The 22,916-nt window shown below is 47.1% G+C and overlaps 1 protein-coding gene across 1 annotated transcript in view; it reads right to left on the reverse strand.

Moving 5' to 3' along the window:
* LOC144169409 (uncharacterized) overlaps positions 1–22,916 on the reverse strand; it is a 180,404-nt gene that overhangs the window by 6,469 nt on the left and 151,019 nt on the right. Inside the window, exons 20-27 of the mRNA XM_077698538.1 lie at positions 22,213–22,367; positions 20,868–21,068; positions 14,731–14,832; positions 13,765–13,924; positions 12,671–13,176; positions 10,788–11,051; positions 8,512–8,582; positions 3,310–3,409 (exon numbers count right to left, since the gene is read on the reverse strand). Coding sequence (XP_077554664.1) covers positions 3,310–3,409; positions 8,512–8,582; positions 10,788–11,051; positions 12,671–13,176; positions 13,765–13,924; positions 14,731–14,832; positions 20,868–21,068; positions 22,213–22,367 — 1,559 coding nt within the window. The remainder of the gene's footprint in view (positions 1–3,309; positions 3,410–8,511; positions 8,583–10,787; positions 11,052–12,670; positions 13,177–13,764; positions 13,925–14,730; positions 14,833–20,867; positions 21,069–22,212; positions 22,368–22,916) is intronic.

A 22,916-nucleotide genomic window follows, 5' to 3' on the forward strand; every position in this document is an offset into this window, starting at 1 on the left:
GTTAATATTTCTTTAAACTGCCCGACTTTCCCGCCCCTCCGCTGAACGTGCTTCCTCGAAAGTCAACGACAGAAGCATAACGGCGCAGCGGGCCGCAGCTTGTCGGGCAGGCAGGCTGCACCGGTGCGCACGGTCTGGTCGCTACATCGGCTGCAGGGGCGCATAAGACAGATGCTTCGGCACCCCTTTGATTCGTCTTCTGCCGCGACTTCTTCTTTTGTGCATAAAAGTTGAACGCTAAATCCGATTAGGAGAAGACGTGACTTTACCGTATTCATCGCACACATGTTATCTACAGTACAGGCAGCCGTGCCAGCCGAAGGGGCCGTGCGAGATTTCTCTGCTGTCTGTCAATGGAAATCAGGGTCGCCGGCGTGCCCTCTCCGCGTGTAAAAACAAGGCGTCAAGTTTTCAACCTCAGATTCTTGAAATACTGCCGCTGCCACCCAAAGCGATGAGAGAGCTATCTGATCTCATGCGCAACAGCAATCATCCGTGAGAGCTGCAAGCCAAACCTGACCTCTGGCGTTCTACCGCCCTACGGCACGGCCATGGCGCTCGAACGCGCCGCCGTAAACTTTCTCACGCACCAAGCGGACCATCGTTTTCGTGATGTGCCCACTGCCAGATTTACTTTGACGATTGGTTTTGGAATTTTGCCGGAAGTTATTGCGCCACCTTTCCTTCTCTTCATAGCAGTGTGACGACTGTGCTGAATTGTTACGGACCAGTTCCGACCAGTGCCTCGGCCGGGCACCGATGGCGAGCCGAGTGGCGTATACTCAGGTAGAGTTACCAACCACCCCGGCTTTCGCGGGACTGTCCCGAATTTTCATACAACGTCCCGATTCCCGCGCCGCCCCTGTAAGGACAGCTATACGTCCCGGATTTATTCCGGAGCACCAAGTTAAGAATTTTTTTGCGATCCAAAGCACGCTCAACAAGGCGCGTCACGCTCCGGAACACAAAGTTAGCGCGAACTTGTCCAGGCTGAGCTTCAGGCAAAGCTGAACTTCCCCGTGAAGTGCGACAAGATTTACGAGTAGATTCTCAAGCAAGAGCAATTGTGGCGAGCAGCTTGTAGCTAGATGATGTACCACTTCAAGAGGCCACAACAATGGAGAAACAATGAATTTGTCTGCAAGATATACTGACATAAACAAAACTGATTTCGTTGCCTCTTTATGTTGCCTCTTTCGTTTTAGAGGAACGTGTATTTTAGAGGAAGGTGTACAACACTGGGTGAATGGTGTCTGCTTTCACTACGCAAAACTTGAAGGGTCGCAGTGTCAGCCCCGCAGGCAGATTTCATGGCGTGTAGCCTAAATGGTAGAGTAGGGATAGGCCAACGTCGAGGTGGGAATTCGGTGCCCACCCGTGCGAGCATTTCATCGCGAAAGCGCTGAATGCGCCATGAGGGGAAATTTGCCATCCCTTCCTAAAGAAAGCTGAAAGAAGCGCGAAAGCTAAAGGTGCGTCCGCCCTTCGCTGAAAGGACCTCGAATCGATCGTCAAAGATTCTTTGAGCCAAAGTGCGAACCAAGAACGACTCATGCGAAAATTTTTCGCGCACGAAGTAAACATGCCTGCGAACGATCGAAACCTATGACGATACGTGGTTGCATACCGATGCGCGTATTATTCAGAGCCGTTCCTTTTTCGCAATTTTCAAGTAACCATCTCGACACAATGGAAGCCCGAGTTCGCGCACGCGCCGTGTGTCCAGAGGTCTTATCGGAGATTTTCGGTCGACCAGCCGGTCTATGGGCAAATTCATTAGTTTTTTGACAGGGCGCCATCCGTTCCACAAATGTTGCTTTCGCTCTAAGAAGTTAAAGCCGTTCCACTCAATGTGAAAGCTGTCGCAAGTGCAGTGCAGTGATTCGCCGTAATGGGCTGTAGCGCCGTTATCCGCTCACTGCTACCACTCGATGCAATTCAAATTTCCCGCCTTCGCAGTGCTCGCACGCCCCTGGCTGAAGCTGCGCCAGCGGGAGTTCTGTTCTTTTTGTGCGTGCGTTTCCTCCCGCACGTGCCGGCGTTGCACTGCCACTTTTTTTTGGCCTTCTGTCGTAAAACGTAAGCCAACGAGCGTTCCTAACTATATGAAAACGGGCGCTGCAGGTTAATTACGTATATCTTGCCTCGAATGTTCTGCAGTTTTCTTTGCGCTAAACAACTGGGATATGTGTGACAAGCGCCAGCGGTTCGCGAGTTTGGAACGCTTATGACTATATAAACCCTTGGCTTTCAAATCCTCTGGGTTACGCCGCGACGACGGAACGCCGGCTCTACTTGGGTCCAGCGAGCGAGCTGCGACGACAAGGCGAGCCCCTAAAGTGCTCTGCAGTTAAAATTCGCGTAGCCTGTTCATTGAAATAACGCTGACTCAATAGGAACCGGAGACCGCGTTTTTCTTGCTGCGATAAACTTTCCTGGCGCTGCACTGGGTCACCGTGTTCGGCGGCCTCTTCTCGCGGCTGTATATGTAGTGTGTGCATGTAGTGGTGTTCGAGTAGTAAAGGATAGAGCAGAACTTCTAATTCGTAGATTATGAAGCTTAGGTAGCAACTGTTTAAGATCTGTATGCAACTGTGGCAGATTCATAGGTAACAACAGTGGTAGATCTCAAGTATGCGAGATACGAAGCGTTTTGACCGTGTTGGTAGTGAGAACGTAACGAAAGAAGTAGCATGCACGTGTGCCGAACCAGTGAATGACCCAGCGGTAATAAACTAATCATAAAGAAGACTGCAAAATTTCTCCTACTAGCGTAGCCATGAGAAATATGTTACCAAATCTGTATATCTTAACCTGGAACAAATTGGGTGTTCCATGAATACATTTGCAAATTCGTATATAACTTCGCTAAACCAAGTATCACCGAACGGTAGCCCCCTGCTCAAAGGCTAAGCTTGAGTTCACCACGGCAAGCAACGCATTTTTTTCTGGACTTGTTTGTTATCTTACATATTTAATCGATATTGTATAGAAAAGGACAAATAATTGCCCATTTCCTTCATTGTCATATATTACTGTTGGAATTGTTTCATTTATTCGTTGAATGAGCTCTAATTCTGAATACATAGAATAAACCGTTATGGCGAAATAGCTTTATTCAAATTTTCGCTTCTATCTACGTCGAAGTTGCTTACGGTCCGCTCTGCAATGCATCGCGAAACAACCCGCTTTGAACGAAGCACCGCTTATAAAGACGTCGGTTTTCTGTCCTAAGGGCGCTGATATAACGAGGGTTTATTGCATATATTCGTAAGCGTTGACATTCACATTGCTTTAGCAATGCCTTACCTTGAGTCTCGTGTAGTCGTCCATGTAATGCTCTGTGTCTTCCACCGCCGCCTCTTCTGAGAAAGGGTTGGTGAATCCCGCCTTCTTGAGGCTCTCGTCGCTATGGAAACCAGAAAGCGTGCATATACGATGGCATGTTCATGGGCGGTCTACCAAGCAGCCCGCGAATCGAAGTTCCTTTCTGTATGGTACGGAATAAAAGTTTTGCTTTTTCTCTCTCTCTCTCATCTCGCTTCTGAATACCTGCCGATACCGTATTTGGAGTACACTTAATCTGTACACTGTAGCCAGATAAGTTTTTCTCACCCTGATGATTGGCCAAATTGTTCTTTACCGGACATGCCGTCAGCGCGGAACAACAGTTACAAAAGCGAACTCATTGTGTTGGCATCTAAGCTATTCTTGGTAAGAAGGTGCACGCACTAAATATGTAGGCATTTTGTCTGATCCATTCACTTGGTGGACGCAGGCAGCGGTGTCCTTACTTTCCGCAGATGTATTCGTTGGGAACAAACCATACGCTACTTCACGTGCCCTTAGTGGGCGCACAACCACGATAAGGTGGCATCTGAGATGAACCTACGTTGCCTAACTTGTTTTGTTTTGGGGCGGGGGGTCCAAAAGAGGAAATAAGGCCATAACAATGGGTGCAACTGTGGCCACCAGCTCTCACCACTAACCCACGAGTTAGTGCCAGCAGTGAGCTGCGATTAACAGACTGGGCCAGAAATCACTCACAAAATGTGGGTCCCCTACCCAGATCGGTGAACTGCAAGCCTCATATGGCTAAGCATTTTACGTGTCACGTGCAGTTTTGTTTAAATAAGCCTGAGATTCTGGGTGCGTATTCCGACATGGTATAGACAGGAAGCGGCTGTGTTCTTTAGTAGTAGAAGCTTTGACACGAATCTGTTAAGGCAACATTCCCAGCACGTTATTCGCAGCAGATTTTATCGTGACGTCGTTGTAGGGCCTTTAGACCGTCACGCAGGTTGCACAACGTTGTTCCTTCCCTTGATGTTTCTTTCTCTCCTGATGTGTCAGACGCTTGGCAAATCACCCGGCGGGAGCATTGAACTTATGAGTGATCGTCCACGGAACGAAACACTACACTCGCTACACTCGCATTTACTGGAGGATTATCGGCAACAAATAAATTTGCCAGTCACAAACATGCTTTCGCACAGAATGACCTTTACGTTATTTACGCCAGTTAGGATGTCCTCATAGGTAAGTAAAATTGGTTAAAATATATAGAAAAAGCACTTAGCTAGTGCAAATATTCTCAACATTAAGTGGCATTGTTTAGAACAGATAACAACAAGCTTAGTTATAGGGCAATCACAAACAAGCCGAGGTATCTTGCTTGGGCATGTATTTCGCAGACATTTTCTGAACCGTTCAAAAAACGGTAGGCTTGCCGCTGTATGCAAACGAACGCCACCAAATAGCTTAATTACAAAACGCAATGGGGACTTAGTCATACATGGCTGGAGCAGATCTATGCCTTTTACTATTCGGCAGCTTACACAAAATACCGGCTTTTGCAGAGTACGTTAAGGGGATTGCTCTTCCGTCTCATCGATTGCACATTGGCGCAACTTGTATTTCTCCAAGATTTTGTGTAACTCAACTGAGGGTACGTTAAAGGCTGAGCACCACTAATTTACCCACGTATTCTTTTTTGGGATGACGCTATGAAAAAAAATGCCCTTACAAGACAGAACGACCGGTCAAGATGCACGCCTTCGCAAGTGCATCATCGCTCAGCGCGGCCTCAAAGGGATAGGTAGACGTTTTATGACTGTCAGCGACGCTGGCATCGTACAGCCATCATCTCTTGTTTCAGTAATAACGCCGGGCTGGGGCAGAATTAAGAGTGCGAAAAGAAGAGTTTTTCGAGTATACAATTTCACCATAACGTATTCGTGATTTACATATCGGGCTTTCAGAGTTTTACGTCCGTGATGAAACAGGGAGTACATGTCTTGTCATGTTTCTTGAATGGTGCATGTTGCTGTTTGTGTTTTTCTGTGTTGGTATTTGTGTTGTGTTTTCCTTTCTTTCGCTAATTGTTCTCTTTGTGAACTAAAGCAAACAAACAGATAAAGCAGAACCAAGCTCTAGCAAGTGAATAGAAAAAGAGGAAAAGGAACGTAAAAGTATACCCCAACTTAAAAAAAAAACAATTAAAGCCGCCAGCTACAAAACGAAACCTAAATACAGTTTCTGACCCTGTAGTTGTGGAGTTTGTAGTTTAGTAAATACCACATAAAACGTACTAAAGTTGCCAAAAAATGCGCAAAAAGCTAATTGAAGCAAACAAATGTTTAACGTAAAGTAATGTAGTAAAACGTCGTGAACTGCTAACCAGTTGCAATGTCAGCTACAAGTTCGTAAAGAACCATGCTGTGAGAAGAAAGATTGACTCCACAAGTCTACAAGGATTCCTTTATTGACACCGTAAGGCAAACAGAGAAAAACAAAAATTTACAAAAACAGGCCGCTTAGGAAACTACTCAACTCACAACCAAGCGTACCATGCACACGCTTCGCAGAGGGTGAAATGGCAAGCACATAGCAAAGAAAATTTATTTTTCGAACCAAGCATAACGTTCACAAAGAGGAACAGACTTGGTCTAACTCGGTATGAAAGACGTTAAGGCGCGATAAAACGTTTTAACGACATCGTTTTCCTCCTGCTCTCGTGAGTGTTTGCTTTCTTTTAACATGTTATTGGCCACCACATTTATTTTCAATTGCACACAAGTCTTACAGCGTCCATGCCAACATCCATGTTGCAATAAAGATACTAAGAGTCACACGATCACAGCAGTCGAACCAAGTTTGATTGCCGCCGCCTGGCTTACAGAGCATCATCTTTTAGAGCACCTGGTGCTAAGTTGTTGTGCTGTCACCAGCTCTCTTCCATGTCCTCCAGAAATCATGCGCTAAGGCACTTTACAGGTATGCATCTTAAAAATTAACAATATATATTTGGACCTGAACAGAGGTTCGGAGATTGCGCAAGGCATGCATGAGTCATTCTCAGTAGGCAGCAAATTTTCAGGATAACAAATGAACAGAACGGAGCTGCAGCCCAGAGCAAAATTTAAACATAATGAACTGAAGGCATGGTGTTTTTTTTCATTACGTCAAAATTTAGACGGAGTTTACTCAAGCGGCGAGCAGCCCCAAAATTTATCCGTGAGGAAGTGCTTGCGAGAACAGTTACCCATTCTAACTTTTAGCCTTTAACTGCCCGGTCGGTTAGAACAGTGGTTCGTCGCAATTCCGGCTCACCACGGAGTTGCACATGCTACTATCACTGCAAGTGCCTTACGGCAGGTTCCACTCAACCGCCACCTCAGCTTCTCATGCGGCCTCTTCACAAACATGTTCCGCACACTTTCCTAAGGATACGAACCCCCGTATTCTGAATCTCTCCTCTACACGAACTTCCAGTCGAGGGGGTCCTTGAAACCGATAGTGATTACGAAATCCCCCACCAAGCCGTGTCCAGGAAACTCATGCAGTTGAGCACAGACTCAGAATACGGCCATAAGACACCAGCACAATACCTCGCCGCACAGTGCTTATAGAACGCCTCAACCAACCTTGTCAAAAATGTTCAAATCAAATGAATTGACTCCCGCTTCTATCTCCACTACCGCACCTCCAGAATAAAATGGTGTAGCCACAAAAGCCTTCATGCTACCGCATGGTATCCTACACATTGATACAAAAAGCGTGCGCCCTCTTAGGGAAAATCTATTAACCGTGGAAAATACGACGTAGGTCAACTTTGTCAAATGTAGACGTCACGTGGTAAAAACGTGCGGCAAACGTCTATCGACGGCTGTCGTCTACGTGAATACCTAAAATACATTCAGTTCTATTGGGTTGATAAATGCATTATTAGGGGTACTCCTTTTCTCCCGGTGTTTATATTTCAAACCCATGCAAGCAGCTTTGTTGACAAACTGGAAGTTCACTTTAGAAAATGAATTCGGCGTGCTTTTGCCGGCCTTAGCCTTCAAAATACACTTACAGCGCTGCTAATTGTCCTGTAAATGTGTCCAACGAAGACAGCGAGTAAACATGTAAGTTGCCTTCCCTTTCTGCTTTTTTTCCCCCTTCTTTGCGTAAACAAAAAGAAAACAGTAAACATACTTATAAAAAAAACTGATGACCGCCGGCAAGAATTGGAAAGAATGAATCTGGAACAATACTTTTGAATCTGCCGCCACCTGTTATGGTGCAAGCGGGCCAAATGGGCATTGACGACATAAGTCCAGTAGAGCACCACCTAATCTTACAGAATTCTCTTCCGCAAGCAATTTAGTCATGCGGGGTTCAGTCGTACACAGCAGCCACTATTTCGACGCTGCTAATAACACGTAATTAAGAACTGCTACTTAATACAAGAACCGTTCATATCCAACAGTGTGTGCCGCTTCTGGTATTTTTCGTGAAAACTAACTGGGAGCATTGCAAAAGGGGAAAAAAAAAAGCACAGCCAGAAATCAATGCAATACGCTACACTAGATTTCAACACTCCAGTTTCTGCATAGTACATTTTTGTGGCTTCGCGCAACGGCTACAGTGTCGCTCACACTGCCTGGATGTAGGCTCGCATATTGTATACCTTTGCGTCTGCAGCCACCTGAGGCGAACAAGACTGCCAGAAAGGCACCACTGCCGGACCCGATATACTGAACTTGAAGATTGACGGAAATAAATATTTCGATGTACTCGATTATTCAATACGCACAAAACGCTCAATGATAATTGCACATTTTGTTGGGGCGAATTTTAAAACGGTCTGATATTAGCGATAATTTTAAATATCCGAGCTCTTTATAAGCAGGCGAGGCTGGAAAACAATGACAATCAATTATTGCGTCAAAAGAAGCCTGTGCGCCCCGATTATTCCGCTAACAGTTGTGGTCAACCGGAAAATATTGCAGCGACAAAAAACCCAAAACAATTAACTATGGTGTAAACATCAACCAGATATTAGTTAAAATCTTAGCAGGCGTCCGAAAGAAAGAAGCAGGGACCGGGTGGTTACTAGGGCAGTAATAACCACCACACGAGCAACTTTCTCAAAGCAGGCACTAATAAAAAGCCATTGTGCACACGTCAACATGGTATCGAAGAAGTTCCGTTGCCAGCTCCCATTCTCTCCTTCCGGATTACCTTGTGGCCGATGAGGAAACCGTATTTGCTCTGGACGCCGTATTTTCATCTCGATTCTTGCTGTGCTGCTCCTGCCAAGGTAAACGGACAAAAGGAAGGCAATACAACGTTGTGTGAGCCACGTGAAAGGAGAAAAATTAAAGCCGTTCCACGCAATCTGACAGCTGTCGGAAGTGCAGAGCAGTGATTCGCCATAATGAGCAGTAGCGCCGTTATCCGCTCACTTTCACCACCCATCACGCTTTCCGCCGCCCTGTTTCATTCCTCTCCTGATGAATTCAACCGAAGTTTGTCCAACGCATTTCAAATTTCCCGCCTTCACAATGCTCGCGCAGCCCCTGCCTGAAACTGCGCCAGCGGGAGTTCTGTTCTTCTTGTGTTTGCTTTAGCTCCCGCACGTGCCGGCGTTGTCCTGCCACTTTTTTTCGCTTACTATCGTAAAAACCAACCTAACTAACTAAATGAACTAAATGAATGAAATTCCTAAGTGAACGCGGGCGCTGCCGGTTAATTACGCATATTTTGGCTAAAATGTACGTACAGTTTCCTTTGCGCTAAACAACGGAGATATGTATGACAAGCGCCAGCGGTTCACGAGTTTCGAACGCTTATGACTATATAAACCGCTTGGCTTTCGAAGCCTCCTGTTAACGCCGCGACGGCAGAACAAATCCTCCCTGTTGTGTGGCAGAACGCCGTGTGGCTCTACTTGGGTCCAGCGAGCGAGCTACGACGACAAGGCGAGCCCCTAAAGTGCTCTGCACTGAAAATATTGCTACGAAGAATCAAAAGATTTATTGCACTATCCCCAAGAATAAAGGACGAAACGTGAGGACACACACAGGTCGCTGTGTGTGTGTCTTTTCTCTTCCTCCTTGTTTGTTTTACGGAACAGGCGAGTCTCTTTGCGACAAGATATATATATATATATATATATATATATATATATATATATATATATATATATATATATATATATATATATATATATATATATATACATATATATATATATATTATGTTAGTAAAGAACTTCGTTCCGTATTGATTGCTACAGTTGGTGACATTGAATGAAAATCCATGATGACAATCCAGTGCGTTAGGTTAGGGAAAGAATGCTAGTTCTTTCTCACCAAGCTTAACTTGTGATAAAAAAAAACTGATGCAATAAATTGCGTACGCGCTTTCTAGCAGTAGTAGCCGCTGTGCAGCGACATGTCCCTTCGAGGTTGAGGAGAATCGACAAGGGAGGAAGTTTGCCTGGTGTTAATTCGAGTATAACACGAACATAAGCACCGGAATGATTGTATAAATATATCCTATTTATTTCCACCCTTGGCTATCAGTCGAGAAAGAAGAGCAGCATTTGGCTGCTTCAGGACAAAAGTTTCTAGAATAACTTACAGCGGGAGCTCTACAGGCCGAGGGTAATTTTCGGATTCTCTGTTGAACACATATGCATGTAGGTGAGCTTCTAAGCTTGTAGGTAGCATGCTAAGCATGTCGGTGAGCATGTAGGTAGATGCGCCTCTAAGGGCACAGGCATGCATGCTGTTTTTATAAAATACCAATTCAACGGGCTGTGCAAAAATTAAAATGCCCTAGCGAGATCCCTCTTCAAGGTGTGAAAGCTCGCTAAAGCGAGAACAATTTGCATTTTCGCAACTATTTGTTGAAACAGGTATGGCTGGTTCACTCCGGTCACTGTGCTTCGTTCGTTCATTTGTCCGAACCACAACTTCAACACTTTTTTGTTCGTTTTCCTTTTCATCCAAGGATAAACAGGGATTGGAGATTCAAATCATCTCTATCATCCATATCTGTGTCCCATGAGTGACGTGATCATGCTTCTCGTCGTCGTATTTCCCTCAGGATAATGCGCTGTGACCGCATCTTGTCACGGTGATCTCAAGCCGCTTATCATTCAGCAGCGTCGAAGAGCAGCGGGTTATCAGTTATCAGAAGGTCACGATGATGCGTACGCGTACCGACAAATATCCCCTCGAAGTGCGACGTGCGTGATAATATAAGGTCACGCGACATCCACAGCCCCTGGAAGCCGCTGCTCCGCTCCTGCAGAGCTGACGGCGGCCCGGGAAAGATGCTTTCACTAGAATGTCATCCAAAAGTCAAACTGGCGTAGCCTGGCTCCTACCCCCGCTCCCATCTTGCACCCCTTCTACATGCATACAAGAGGGATGTCACTATTGTGCAGCACACGGCGTTTCTCGCCTATGGCATTAGAGACAACAACGGTGGCAAGTGGTCTCCCTTACTGGCAGTGCGGCGGGTAGCGACGGCGCCTTGGCGGACGGCTGGTCGAACCGGTCCTTTCCCTGTCTCTGCTTGAGCCAGGACGCGATGAAGGCCACCGGGTCCTGGGGCCTCTGCTGGGCGACGGCCAACAGGGCTCCGGCGAGGGCGTCCCCGACGCTGCCTCTCAGGTACTGGGCCTCTTCAGGAGTCCTATTGGCCAGCAGCAGAGACTGAGCCAGCTGCAGCGTATCGGCACCACCCATGTCTCCTCCGCTCGGGCCATGCTGTCGAGGAACCACAAGGAAGAGTGAAACCCCAAAAGGTGCGAGTATGACAGCGCATTTTGTTTTACTACTCGCATGCAGTGCTTTAGGAGCTGCAATCTGTGAAGTGACGCTGAGAACAGTGCGTAAAGAAACATAGACATGTCTGTTTCGCTAAATTTATTGCAGCACTGCGGAAGCGGCTAGCTGTGCAGATACATTTATAACTGAAGAAACAGTCAAGGCTCATCGTCCCCTTCCTTCTGGCGCGACGAAACCACGCGGACGCGGAGTCCTCGGAACACCACTGTCACAACTTCTGCTGGAGCGAAATGTTTCGAGGTGCTTGAAAACCCTCCGCAGAGTTGATTTTTCGTGCGCTCTCAAGTGGACACGTGAGACCCAATGAGAAACTAACTTCACGTGAAGTTATCCAACATAACTACTGGCGCAGAAAATAACAGGAGACAACATGTGTAATCAACTCTGCCTAAAGTTTTGCGCCACTCCATAGAAATTGGCACCAGCGCTCCCTTTCTGACACCGTGGCTCTCTGAAATGGCTGACGCCCGTTGTAGCTTTTCAAGGTCTGCACCAAGTGCGCAAAACGGAGTATCGGCAGCGCTCGCTGCTTCTGTTATGAAAACTCGTTCGGTCAGCACGGGCTTCTATGGGCGTTATATTTAACCTTCCATTAGGAACATGTGCTGCATCAAGGGACAAACGATGAAGTAAAACAGAATTGGAGCCTCCGATCCGCAGCAACCACGAAGTGGCTATAGATGCGAGAGCAGGCACTGGCGTGGGGGAGGTCCTATCATTGCTGCACAATAGTTGTAGGTTACCATACTTAGATTAAACAATTTTACACGCGTGCGTTCAGACACCGCGATGCAAACGTGCAAGGTGTTACATCAGATAAAATAGTGCTCGTGTGTAAACACATCTTCTGCTGATATTTTAGATAGGAACTAAGTAATTTAGAATGTACCTCCGTGTATATTCCGGCTGATGCAAGAAAAATAATGCACTTGGGAATTGAAAAAAAAAAAACGAATTCCAATGACACAAAAACCGCACTTTTTGTTTACTTCCATGCAAAATGGCGGAGGGATACACCAGGCATGTTGATGATAGTATTTGCAAGTAGACGCTGGTTCGCGTATTACATGATGTGTGCAGAAGATGAGTTACAAAATGCGTCGTTCTCCACATTTTCATCTTGTAAAAATGCGGATCATTATCATGTGGGAGAGGATTAGGCTGCGGAGAACGATGGCTGTCGAGGTAAATTAATGTAACGAAAGGATTGGTGTTACCACCATACGACCTGAATTCTTGTACTCCATTGCGCAAACTGGGTATTTCTTAGGAGCGGAAATAAACGTGCGGTCAGAGAGATACGGTGCGACAGGGAATGGATATAAATAAGGCAAAATGAACGCAAGTTTCGACTTCTGAGTCCTTGAGAAGCAACACGAGCTGTTCAGTTTGAACCTTTAAATTTCTGCCTTCTATTAATGTTCATTTTCTGCATTTCGTTTAGCTTATTTTCCCGCACTGGAGCGTTACAAAAGACTAAAAAAGTAGCGTAATTCAAAAATGTGATTTACACTAATGGATGTAACAGGGATGCAAACCTTGTTATTAGGTAATGCTGTCGGTAAATGACCAGCGGTGGTAGTCGGGGGGAGTCCCTGACGAGCAGCTTCTTCGGCCAGAGGCAGCTTGACTGCGGTTTGCACAGGCTCTTCGACGGGCAGCCGGGATGCACCTGCGCCACCTCCTTCCAGCCCCTTTGCCTGAGTGGTGACGTCACTCGGCTTTGGTTCCTGTGGGGCTGGGACCTGCGAAAGAGCCGGCGCTGCCCCCGCTGGCGCTACCGTTCCAGGCGCCATTGTTCCAGGCGCCTTGGGGACTTCGTCCGTCGCGGCCTTCGTCACTGGGTCCGTCGCGACCTTCGTCGCTATGTTCATCGCGGCCTTTGTCACTGTTTCCGGCACTTGTGAGGGCACTGTCCCTAGTTTCTTTTCTTCCGGCTTGGCTTCGCTTCGAACGTCTCCGTTGGAGGGCACAGCCGGCAGCTGCGTTGCGTTAGCCGCAGGTGCAGTGGGCTGGGTCGGTGGGACAGCGTCTGCTTCGGGTTCTGCAAAACACACGCAAGTACACGTTACAAGAAACAACAAATTCTAGATTTCAGAGCTCCATGCCCTTCGGCTGCGCGTTCACAAGCACGGAGCGGATTCATCAAAGGAAAGAAAGAACGCATTGCCAGAGTCATTTGAAGAAGGAAGATGTTTACAGCACACTTTGCATGCGGCCCTAGTTACGTAAAAATTGCTGAGCAGTACCCAAAATTTTCCTTGGTTTGTGAGCCCCGTCGAGTGCATTTCGAACAGAAAATGCACATAATGCGCCCTTTATCGGCTGGTGGGAAACGCCCGAGCTTAATTCGGTGCGCGATGCGTCACGCCTGGGACCTGTCGTATCGTAGGACTAAAAACAACTTGGACGAATCTGGGTCTGTATTTCTGGCGGAGCAATTTAAATACATATGCTGGCGCTTTTCGCAACTCCCCCTTACCGTGCAAATAGGCACAGCAAACATCACCCTCTCCAAAGTCCCCAAACGCTAAGCCTGCATATATTTAATTTTCGACTCCGCAGAGCGTGGTAGTGCACGCATTCCCGCCACAATACGAGATAGAGAGAAGGAGAGAGATCGGTAGCCTACCCGCGGCGTTTTCTCTTGGAGCGGTGGGCGTGGATGGCCTCTGCCAAACGTCCGCCTTGGCCGACTTCTCGTCGTCCGCCGTGGTCTGGTAATTCGCCAGCAGCTCCCGAATGCTCAGTTCCTTGGGGTTCTTCATGTAGTACTCCGGCGTGTGCCCCATCTGCGACGTTCAAGAGCATGAATCAATTGAGCTAAGTAAACGAATAACTTCGTGTAGTGCCCTGTTAGCCGAAACGCCCCATTTCAGACACACAATGGGTCCGCCCGTGAAAATCTATATCACTACGCTTTTGCTTATTTGTTGGATGACATTGCTGGTCTCAAGATCGTGAAGCTTCAATATATATGAAAGACATCATGAGATAGCACTTATTTTTCGAGGGAAGGGACAGTAGGTTTCTTAGAGAACTTTTCTTCGAACGCTACACTCTAAGGCAACCAAGCCAATCAGCTTCGCCCAATGCATTTGATTGACCGATTCATGTAGCTACGAATGACACTGCGCCGAATGAAGAAGTCTAGCGCACGATTTGACTTAAAAGCTCCGTCTGGACGGGGGCGCCACGCAATCCAAGCATGACGTTGTACATTGCGCAACATCACAGAGCATGTCACCTTTTTGAGTGTAATGTTAAGCACGCATACTCCAAAGTCCATTTTTTTTTTATTCGCCACTAGAACGCATTAAGCTGAAGATAAACCACGGGGCCCCTTAGAGGGTACTTATGGTGGAGTGTTCTAAGACGTGTAGGTAATGCAGTTCCTCCATTTCGGTGATAAGCTTCTGCAAGAAGTGCACGTTCTGCACCTGGCCAAGGGCTTAGCCAATGGAGTTCGAAGGACTGCATGCCTTTTACTCTTTCTTGTACGGGCTCTCCATATAACGATACGACAAGCTGCGAAATAATGACCAGCCCTGTACGATGGTATTTGTAACGGAGCAGCAAATGTGCATTGGCTTCGCACCTTGTCCTTGATGGTGTCGTCAGCACCGGCTTTCTTGAGGATGTCGAAGTAGTTTTGGGCTTCAAGCACGACGGCTGCGTAATGGAGCGGTGTCCGCCCTTCCTGGGAGCGTGAAAGCGCAGGAAGAACGTTTCAGCATTTCCAGCAAAGCTCCGGCACATTTCTATGCAGTTAATAGTTTTAACGTCACATGCAGACCATGATTCCCAAATATCAAGTTGAGGCGTCATAACCCATCCGTGGTTATACCTCACTTTCAAACCATTCACGTACTTAATATGTTGGCCGGTAAATCTAACTGGCTCCTTAATTCCTGCAGTGAGTAACCAGCCAGTTATACTTTCTTTTATTGTAAGAACCAAATTTCGGCAAGAAACCGCCACATTGCGAATCGTTACGATTTCAATTTTCGCAAAACAACGTCATTACAAGCATAGAAAATGAGCCAGCAAGGTTATCCTTCTTTTGTACTGAATTTCAATATAGTTAAAATATCGCTTGAGCGTTTACGCAAACTTAAACCATCACAAACAGTAAGAGAAACCTTTTTTAAACAACTGCCCTGCTGGAGGTGTTACCATACCCCGAGCCCAGCTTCGTCGCGTACCAGTAATTTCTTTCAAATGCGTATTTTCTAAAGAACCACTAAGCACACTCGAATTGAAGTTACTGGATTGAACGCAAGGAGTTTGCAAGAATGCACACGTATCGTAGCGCCTTTTGAGGACAGCACGGGAGATCAAGCGATTGCCACCAAGGAGACCGATAGGGGTGCACGAGAAAATCGGTATCAGCCCGGTTCTCGTCTAAACCACGAGTTAGGGAGTGTGAGTGGGTGATTCGGATTGAAAAAAGAGGAAAAGGAGTGGACTGGGGATATTTTGAACTCCTCTGGGAATTCTCCAGCATACAACCCATTCCGAGGGGAGGGGGGAAGAGAGAGGGGAGTGAAAGTGTAAAAGAGGACATAGAGAGATGGGAAGGGAAAAAGAGTGAAGCTATCGCAGCAGCGGTGACCGATGGCTGGCCGGCAGGTGTGGGCCTACAGCTGCAGTTTAAACCACGGAACATCGAAGGGCACATCTCACTCTTTTGGCTAGAGAGGGAGAGAAGGTGGTTCTGGTCGCGAGGGGAGATAACTAGGGGTGTGCGAATATTCGAAAATTATGAATATTACTCGAATATTAAATATGTTATATTCGTATTCGCTTCCAAAGCTATGTTTCGAAACATTTGGAATATACGAGAGGGTTCGAATAATCGGTTATTATCGAATATTTAGATTGATTAGATTACGAAGGGGACGCGGCTTTCAACTTCGGAAAAATGACCAAAACATCGTTTTTTTTGAAAGCCACATATTAGGCGTCTATGTTTTCTATCCTTTGCGTTTACAAAGTTTTCCCGTCGAAAACAGTCGCAAAGTGGCATAAGAAATACTTTTGTCAGCCGCGGTGACAAAATGTCAACGCAAAAGGAGAAAAAACGGCACTTTCGGAGCGCTGTATCTCCGCAACGGTGCCACCGGGCGCGGCCATTTCTGTACCATTGGATAGGCCGAGGGATCCTCTTTCCGGTCCCGGCCGTCTCTTTTATCTTCAATCATTCGCAAACGCACGAACGACCTAAAACATTGGGCCCATCTCCCCGCGAGGGGGACTCGAGTAAATGCGTCGCATAGGGGGTGGGTGTATTGCGTTAACGTTTAGTGTTTGGGGAGTTGGTGGTAGTGAATGCGTTGTATCAGCAGCTTCTTGACGTAGTTTGAATTAGTCAAGGATATAAGGCGCGTTCGTAGCCTCCCATTCTGTGTCGGCTTTGTGGCGCAGTAGGTAGAGCACCATATACATTGCGTTCCGCCCGCAGGGTCGAGGGATCGAAACCAGGCGCCGGACAGTATTTTTTTTATATAGTGTAGGGGGAGGGGCGCGGACTACGACTACGGACGTCAACGAGGGTGACATCGTGAAATGGACGCACAAACGAAGCCAGAAACAGATGCTGAAACGCTGAAACGCGGTCGGCATGCTTTGAAACGGCCCTCCTGATTGGGCGTCGCGGGGCAATGCAAGATGGCGGCTGCCTCAACTGCGTAGTGCGCGTTTCTGAGTTTATTTGCGCTGCTTCGCTCGGCCAAGTTTCTGTTCAGTCATTTTATCTGCTGTGGTAGTCAAAACGGACATTATTGAGATGGGAATGAATCACAAGCCAGATTATGGGAAGTTGCGTGGCTCGAAAGGCGGAGGTCATGGAACGCTTCGTGCTGCGGGTGACCCTGGAGGGTGAAACTCGGTGTGCGCGCTTGGGATAGCGGTTCGCGAAGTGAACCTTTCGTCTGATTTGCGATGCTTACATGCTTAGTTATTGCTAAGCTTGACAGTAGGCTCCCTAGCCTCGGGAAAGAAACGGCCGACGCGTCAAAAGCTGCGACGCGCACGGCGCAGCCGCTGCGCATCGGAACATCGCCTGATTGCGCAACCGGGTACGATTGAACGCCAGTAGTTGTAATTATTGCCTGTGACGTTAGATTTAATCTTAAGAGCGACCTGGCGGGCCATGTCAGGGATAAGCAAAGTATGCCTTGTTGCGGTATACGAGCGCCGCGATGCGGTCGAGTCATATAGCTTTCTTGCGCAACGTTTCCCGCGCACTTCGATCGAGTAATCATGCAAACAGGTCGAAGTTAGGAATAAAAACGTGTTGAAGGCGTTAAAAATGTTCCTTGCTGTCGTTGAATTTAACGAATTGAATGTTTGGGGGAAATTAATAATACCAACGCACACAGCCATAGTCAAGTGCATATTGGCTGTGCTGCGAGGAATACAGGCAAACCCGTTTATAGCGAACTGCAATATGCACCGTGATTAGTTCGATATATCCAATAGTTCGATATAGCCGAACCCGCCTATAACGAGCTCATTGTTACAAGTTCGCAATCCGCGGGAGCCCCCCGTCCGCGTATGCAGAAACAAACACAGTACAGTAGCCATTACCATACCAAAATAATTCATTTATTGCAAGTGATAATGCTACTTTCCACCCTAACTGCCCACGTTGCAAAAAAAGCGTGATTTTTGTTTCCACTTTCGTTTTGACGGCTTCAACTAGCATAGCATTCTCTACACGAAACATTGTTTGCACCAGTTCGAGTCCGCGTCCTCAAAAATCTAAGAAGCATTGGCGGAGCACATCGACTGCCGAAAGCGCTTCTTTATAAGCGTCGGACGGATTTCACTCGCGACATCATCGGGAACGCTGGCAAGCTCTTCCCAGGGTTCACCGATGCTGCTGTCTTGGCCCGGACTCGCTGACAGGGCGGGTTCCGTCGTGAGCCCCGCGCGTCGGAAACAGTTACGGAAGGTATTACGTGTCACGTCGCTCAGTGCGAGGTGCAATGTCTCAGTCGCGGCCAATCCACATCTCAATCGCCGCTCCGAGATCATGCATTTCGGCGGCCTTTCTAGGCGCCAAGAGTTCGATATATCGGATGTGAACTTCGTTATAAGGAATATGTTTCCCCTGCATTTCCTAAACTGAAATATTTTTGTTCGATATATACCATAATTCGCTCTATCCGGGTTCGTTATAGCCGGGTTTGACTGTATTGGATGCCCAGCTGAATTTCAGGAGTACTAAAAGATGTGCAGGTATTGAAGTTTGAGTTATGCAGGATATTATACCAATCTTCAAAGCTCATTTGTATCCTTGTGATAAGCAAACTTCTGGCAGTGAACGCCTGCACGTAAGCTGCTGCTCCAGGCAAGGTTATAAAGCATAAAAAAATGTCAAAACTCAGTTTTCACATTTAAGTAAAAAAAATAAGAGTGCTTCCATTTTTGCCATGGTCACAACACTGCAAAGGGAAGTTGTCCAATGCCTGTTGTACATTCACCTATAAAAACTGAAGACTAAAAAAAATGTGTTCTAATAAAAGAAATCTAAGACTGTCCCGACCTCGTCCATTTATTTGGGAATTCACAACACTTTGAAAAAGTTTTCTATCATTTTATAGGCCGCTCAAGTTCGGTACAAGGTGAACAGAAAAAAAAAATTGTAAGGAAATCTTCAAAATTATATTTTGAAATTTTTATGGTGTTATCGCAGAAGCATTTCCAGTAGCTGTGCTAATTTTCATCAAAATCCACATAGAAACAAAAAAGTTGATTTCGAAAGCCACGTCCCCCCTTAATTATTCGATATTCCATTCGATATTCGAAGCAAGATATTCGTATTCGATTCGTATTCGAAATATTTGATATTCGCACACACCTAGAGATAACTTCTCCTAGACCATATCTTCGGAATGTAAAGTCCGTTCGGCCCCCTGCACTCCCGCCCCCTCCACTTATTTTGCGCCCATTCTTACGTATGAGGGACATTAGCGGCACCAGGCAAATGAGTTTCTTACCGTTCGCTATGAGCCCACTGCAGAAGATTTGAGCCGTTTATACCCAGCCGGTCCTTTTTCTTGCATGATCTACTGGACCTATTAGCGCTATAACTTTGTGATCTGAGTCCCACCAATTGTTTTCGTATGAGCAACGGGTGGCGTACAAAGCTGTGAGCAGTGGAGTGGGTGTCGCATGACAGCAACCAAGCATTAACAGGCCGACTGGATAAGTTCCAGTAGAAAAACCCGGGCCGTCTCCACGAACGTGAAACCTGGGGAGGGGCGAAGCATGTACGGCATAAGTGTATTCAAAGATTCTAAGTCTCTCCGCACGGCGCGCGCTGATTGGTCACCAGAGAAGCGCCGGTGGGAGGAGCAATCGCGCGCTTGCTGAGGCAGGGGTGCCCTCTCTTGCGATCAACCGCATTTAAACAATAAAGTAAGACAGACTGGTCGTAAGTTTTCTTCGTGCCACACGCCGCAGCATGCTCAGAAGTGTGCTTTACAAGAGAAAACTTGGCGTTCTAAACCAATGTCGAGACGGAATTTAACAAAGTTATTAATAATGCAATGATACTCTGATAATTCCTGTATTTGAAATTCGTTTAAATCATGTTAGTTTATTTTGAACCGGTTTTATTCGTTATACACGTTTTTTTACCCTCGTTCGGCAATTTGATTTACCACGATGTCGGGAAACGACCACGACAGGAAACGCCAACAGCCCGAATTCCTAAGGGGTTACAATTTCACAAAACCTAGGCAAACGCAGCGGGAACGGCATGCGAAATATGCAAAATGCGCCAGTTTTCTCAAGTCTGCGCGCCATACTGGGGGGCCCAGACTTGCGTTGCTAAGTCATTACCTTGTGTTTCTGTGGCTATGCTTTGCAGTTTTTTTGTTCTTTTTCATATCGGATAAATTCAAACTTACCCCGTGCAATTAAGCAGTTGAAAATTAAGAGCCATTTTTTGCATGCGCTGCAATCGCTTTATTTTTCTTCTAGGGGAGAAGCACTTGATGCTCGGGCTCTCGGCGTCTGCTGTCGTCATCTCGTGTGGTCACGGTACTAAAACCCCGGTACACTCGGTTTACAACGCATTGCGCTATAGGACGCTCCGTGCTACAAAGACACGATACTTTTACAGCAAAGCTGTATACCTCTACCTGAACGATCTATGACTTGGAAGCGCAGGAGCCTCCTCAATTGATTGATTGTGGGGTTTAACGCGCCGACGCAACGCAGGCGATGAGGCGCGCCGTAGTGGAGGGCTCCGGCTTAATTTTGACCAGCTGGGGGCCTTTAACGTGCGCCGAAATCTCGTACACACGGGCGTTTTTGCTTTTCGCCTCCATCAGAAAAGCGGCCGCCGCGGCCGCGAATCGAACCCGCGACCTCGTGCTCAGCAGCGCAACGCCTTAGCCACTGACCCACCGCGGCGGGTGGAGCCTCCTCAACACCAGAACCATTAGGACGAGGGAGAAGAACCCAAGAAGTACATTATGCATATTGACTGGGATTAGCTACGCGATTGTTGACTGTATTTAATAAATGCGGATATCTTTAATTGAAACAAAATCGTCTTCTGTGTCTCATTCCCCATTAGCGATTTTCTTGTGGGACACTCCGCCGCACACTGGATGTACTCCCGGGTCCTCCCCAGGTTTCACGTTAGTGGAGAGGACCCGGGATCTTAAGTTGGAAAGAACCTAAGCAGGATTCCGCCGAGTGTATACAGGTACGTACGTTGTCCGGTCCGTCCAGCGTCTCGGGAAAGCGTTCCACGATGTAGTTGAGAACGTCCGTGTGCCCGTGCAGAACGGCCAGGTGCAGCGGACTGGCTCCCAGGTGGTCGCGGCTCAGGGCGAAACGCTTTCGCGTCAGCACCTGGCGAACCTGTGCCATGTTGCCACTAACCACCGCCTCGTGCACTGTGCGGATGCGCTCCTGCGACCAAGAGTAAAGGGGAAAGGGGATAACCGGATGACTTTTTATGCACGCTGGTCTATTTCAGACCGCTTAGTCTCGGAAGTGAGACCACACGTAAACAAATGCCTTTTGCGTAAACAAACGCCTTTTTATGGATGCATTTTCTGTTGGCTGGGCCGGTATTACCAAAAATAAAAGAAATGGTACTTTCATACTAATAATAGCAAATAAAACTTCAGTAATTGCCGGTTTCCGGCCACATTTTGATAAAGAAGATGGGAACAAGTGATAAGCAAACTGCCTCACTTGAAATAAAGATATTTTGAAATTGCCCCGAGATTAGAGATATGCAGTTTCAAAGTTGAGAAAACACGTTGAGGTTGTACGTCATAGTTGAAAGCCTATGACCAGTGCACAATATGACGTGCCACGTCAACGTATTGAAGGCTCAACTTTTGGTACGTATATTTCTAACCGTGCGTAAGATTGGGAATTTTTAAAGGAGCATTGCAGCGTGTTTTACAAACGTGTACTGTCTTTTCTCCGTACCTATAAGCAGACAAAGTTAGCGCCACGAGGAAACGGCCACACGTGGTTTCTCTCGCCGCATCAGATACATTTCTCAGTCTATGTAAACGCCTAAATTTTCCTCGGGCCGTCATTTTGTGTTGCAGCCATAAAATCTAGACTAACGGCGAGAAAAGATGTGCCAGCAGATTCTGGTGACTCCCGGCTCCCTGGAAATTGGAACGCTACTTGTTACGCACAGCTGAGGATCTACTAGTGGCCCGCCTAATGACCCTTGAGTGAGTCACCACTGGTAGGTGACCAGTGTTAACCGACGAGTGGGTCCTTTATTATTGACGTGTCCGGACGTTTGTAGAGCTCCACTAATGATCCATGTAAGCGTCTTTGCGGGATTTGTACAGCAGTATAATCAGAGTCCTTCAAGGGAAAATATTGAAGGACAATGGTACAAGCACTGAGCCTGAGCTGGAGGCGCCTGTACCTTCCCAAGTTCGTTCAGGAAATTGCAGTGGAGTCGTGCTGGTGTGGCACAATAGTCGCACGACGTCACCATCCATATGCCATGCACGTAACAAGTGCTATTGCATAGGGTTAGGGTTTTGTGTCCGCGTGTGCTTCTCGTCGTCCCACTCACCATGTAAGCGGGCACGAGGCCTAGGAACTCCTGAACTTGTTTGTCATCGGACGTCCTGTTGAGTAGCCGGTCCCCTTGGCCGGCGATGACCACATGTTCGAGGCGTAGCAGGTCCCCTTCCTTGATCCACACATCGATCAGCTCGTTCAGACGGTCTGAAACGGCACGTCTCACGCTGCTTCGCACTTTGACCGAGTGGAAATACGGAATGCGCGGTTAGGTTCGGGCGATTTGTACGCGAGCACTTCGCACGCCACACTGCCTTCCATAAAAGACACTGATTTCCTATACCTTTAACCTTTTGTGCCGAGTCAACGATAAGGAAAAAGCATGTGTACTCATGCCATTCCGACATGAAGCGACGTGTAGATGCCGCTCACTTCAAGACTCGACTGCCCTTATGCCTGTAGTGGACACCCAAGCCAGCACTTGTATGGGAAGCAGTTATAGCTTCCTCTCCTTCCCAATTTTGTCAGCCCCATTTACATGTTACTCTCGACGCCTAAAGCCGAGTAGGAGTCACAATATCACGCAATGAACCCGGCAGTCTTCAAGTTTTTTGTCACTTGGTTGTAACCGACGCTAGGTAAATGTGAGAAAGGAAGCACGTGAAAATAAACAACCCGTTACTGCTGAAGACGAAGTTAATAGGATTGTCCTTGCACGACGAATTAGAAATACAAGCGTGTAAAACCAGTAGTGCA

This window comes from Haemaphysalis longicornis, unplaced genomic scaffold (assembly GCF_048455015.1).
Source record: "Haemaphysalis longicornis isolate Haplotype H1 unplaced genomic scaffold, Haemaphysalis longicornis Haplotype H1 scaffold_2, whole genome shotgun sequence".
Classification (NCBI taxonomy): domain Eukaryota; kingdom Metazoa; phylum Arthropoda; class Arachnida; order Ixodida; family Ixodidae; genus Haemaphysalis; species Haemaphysalis longicornis.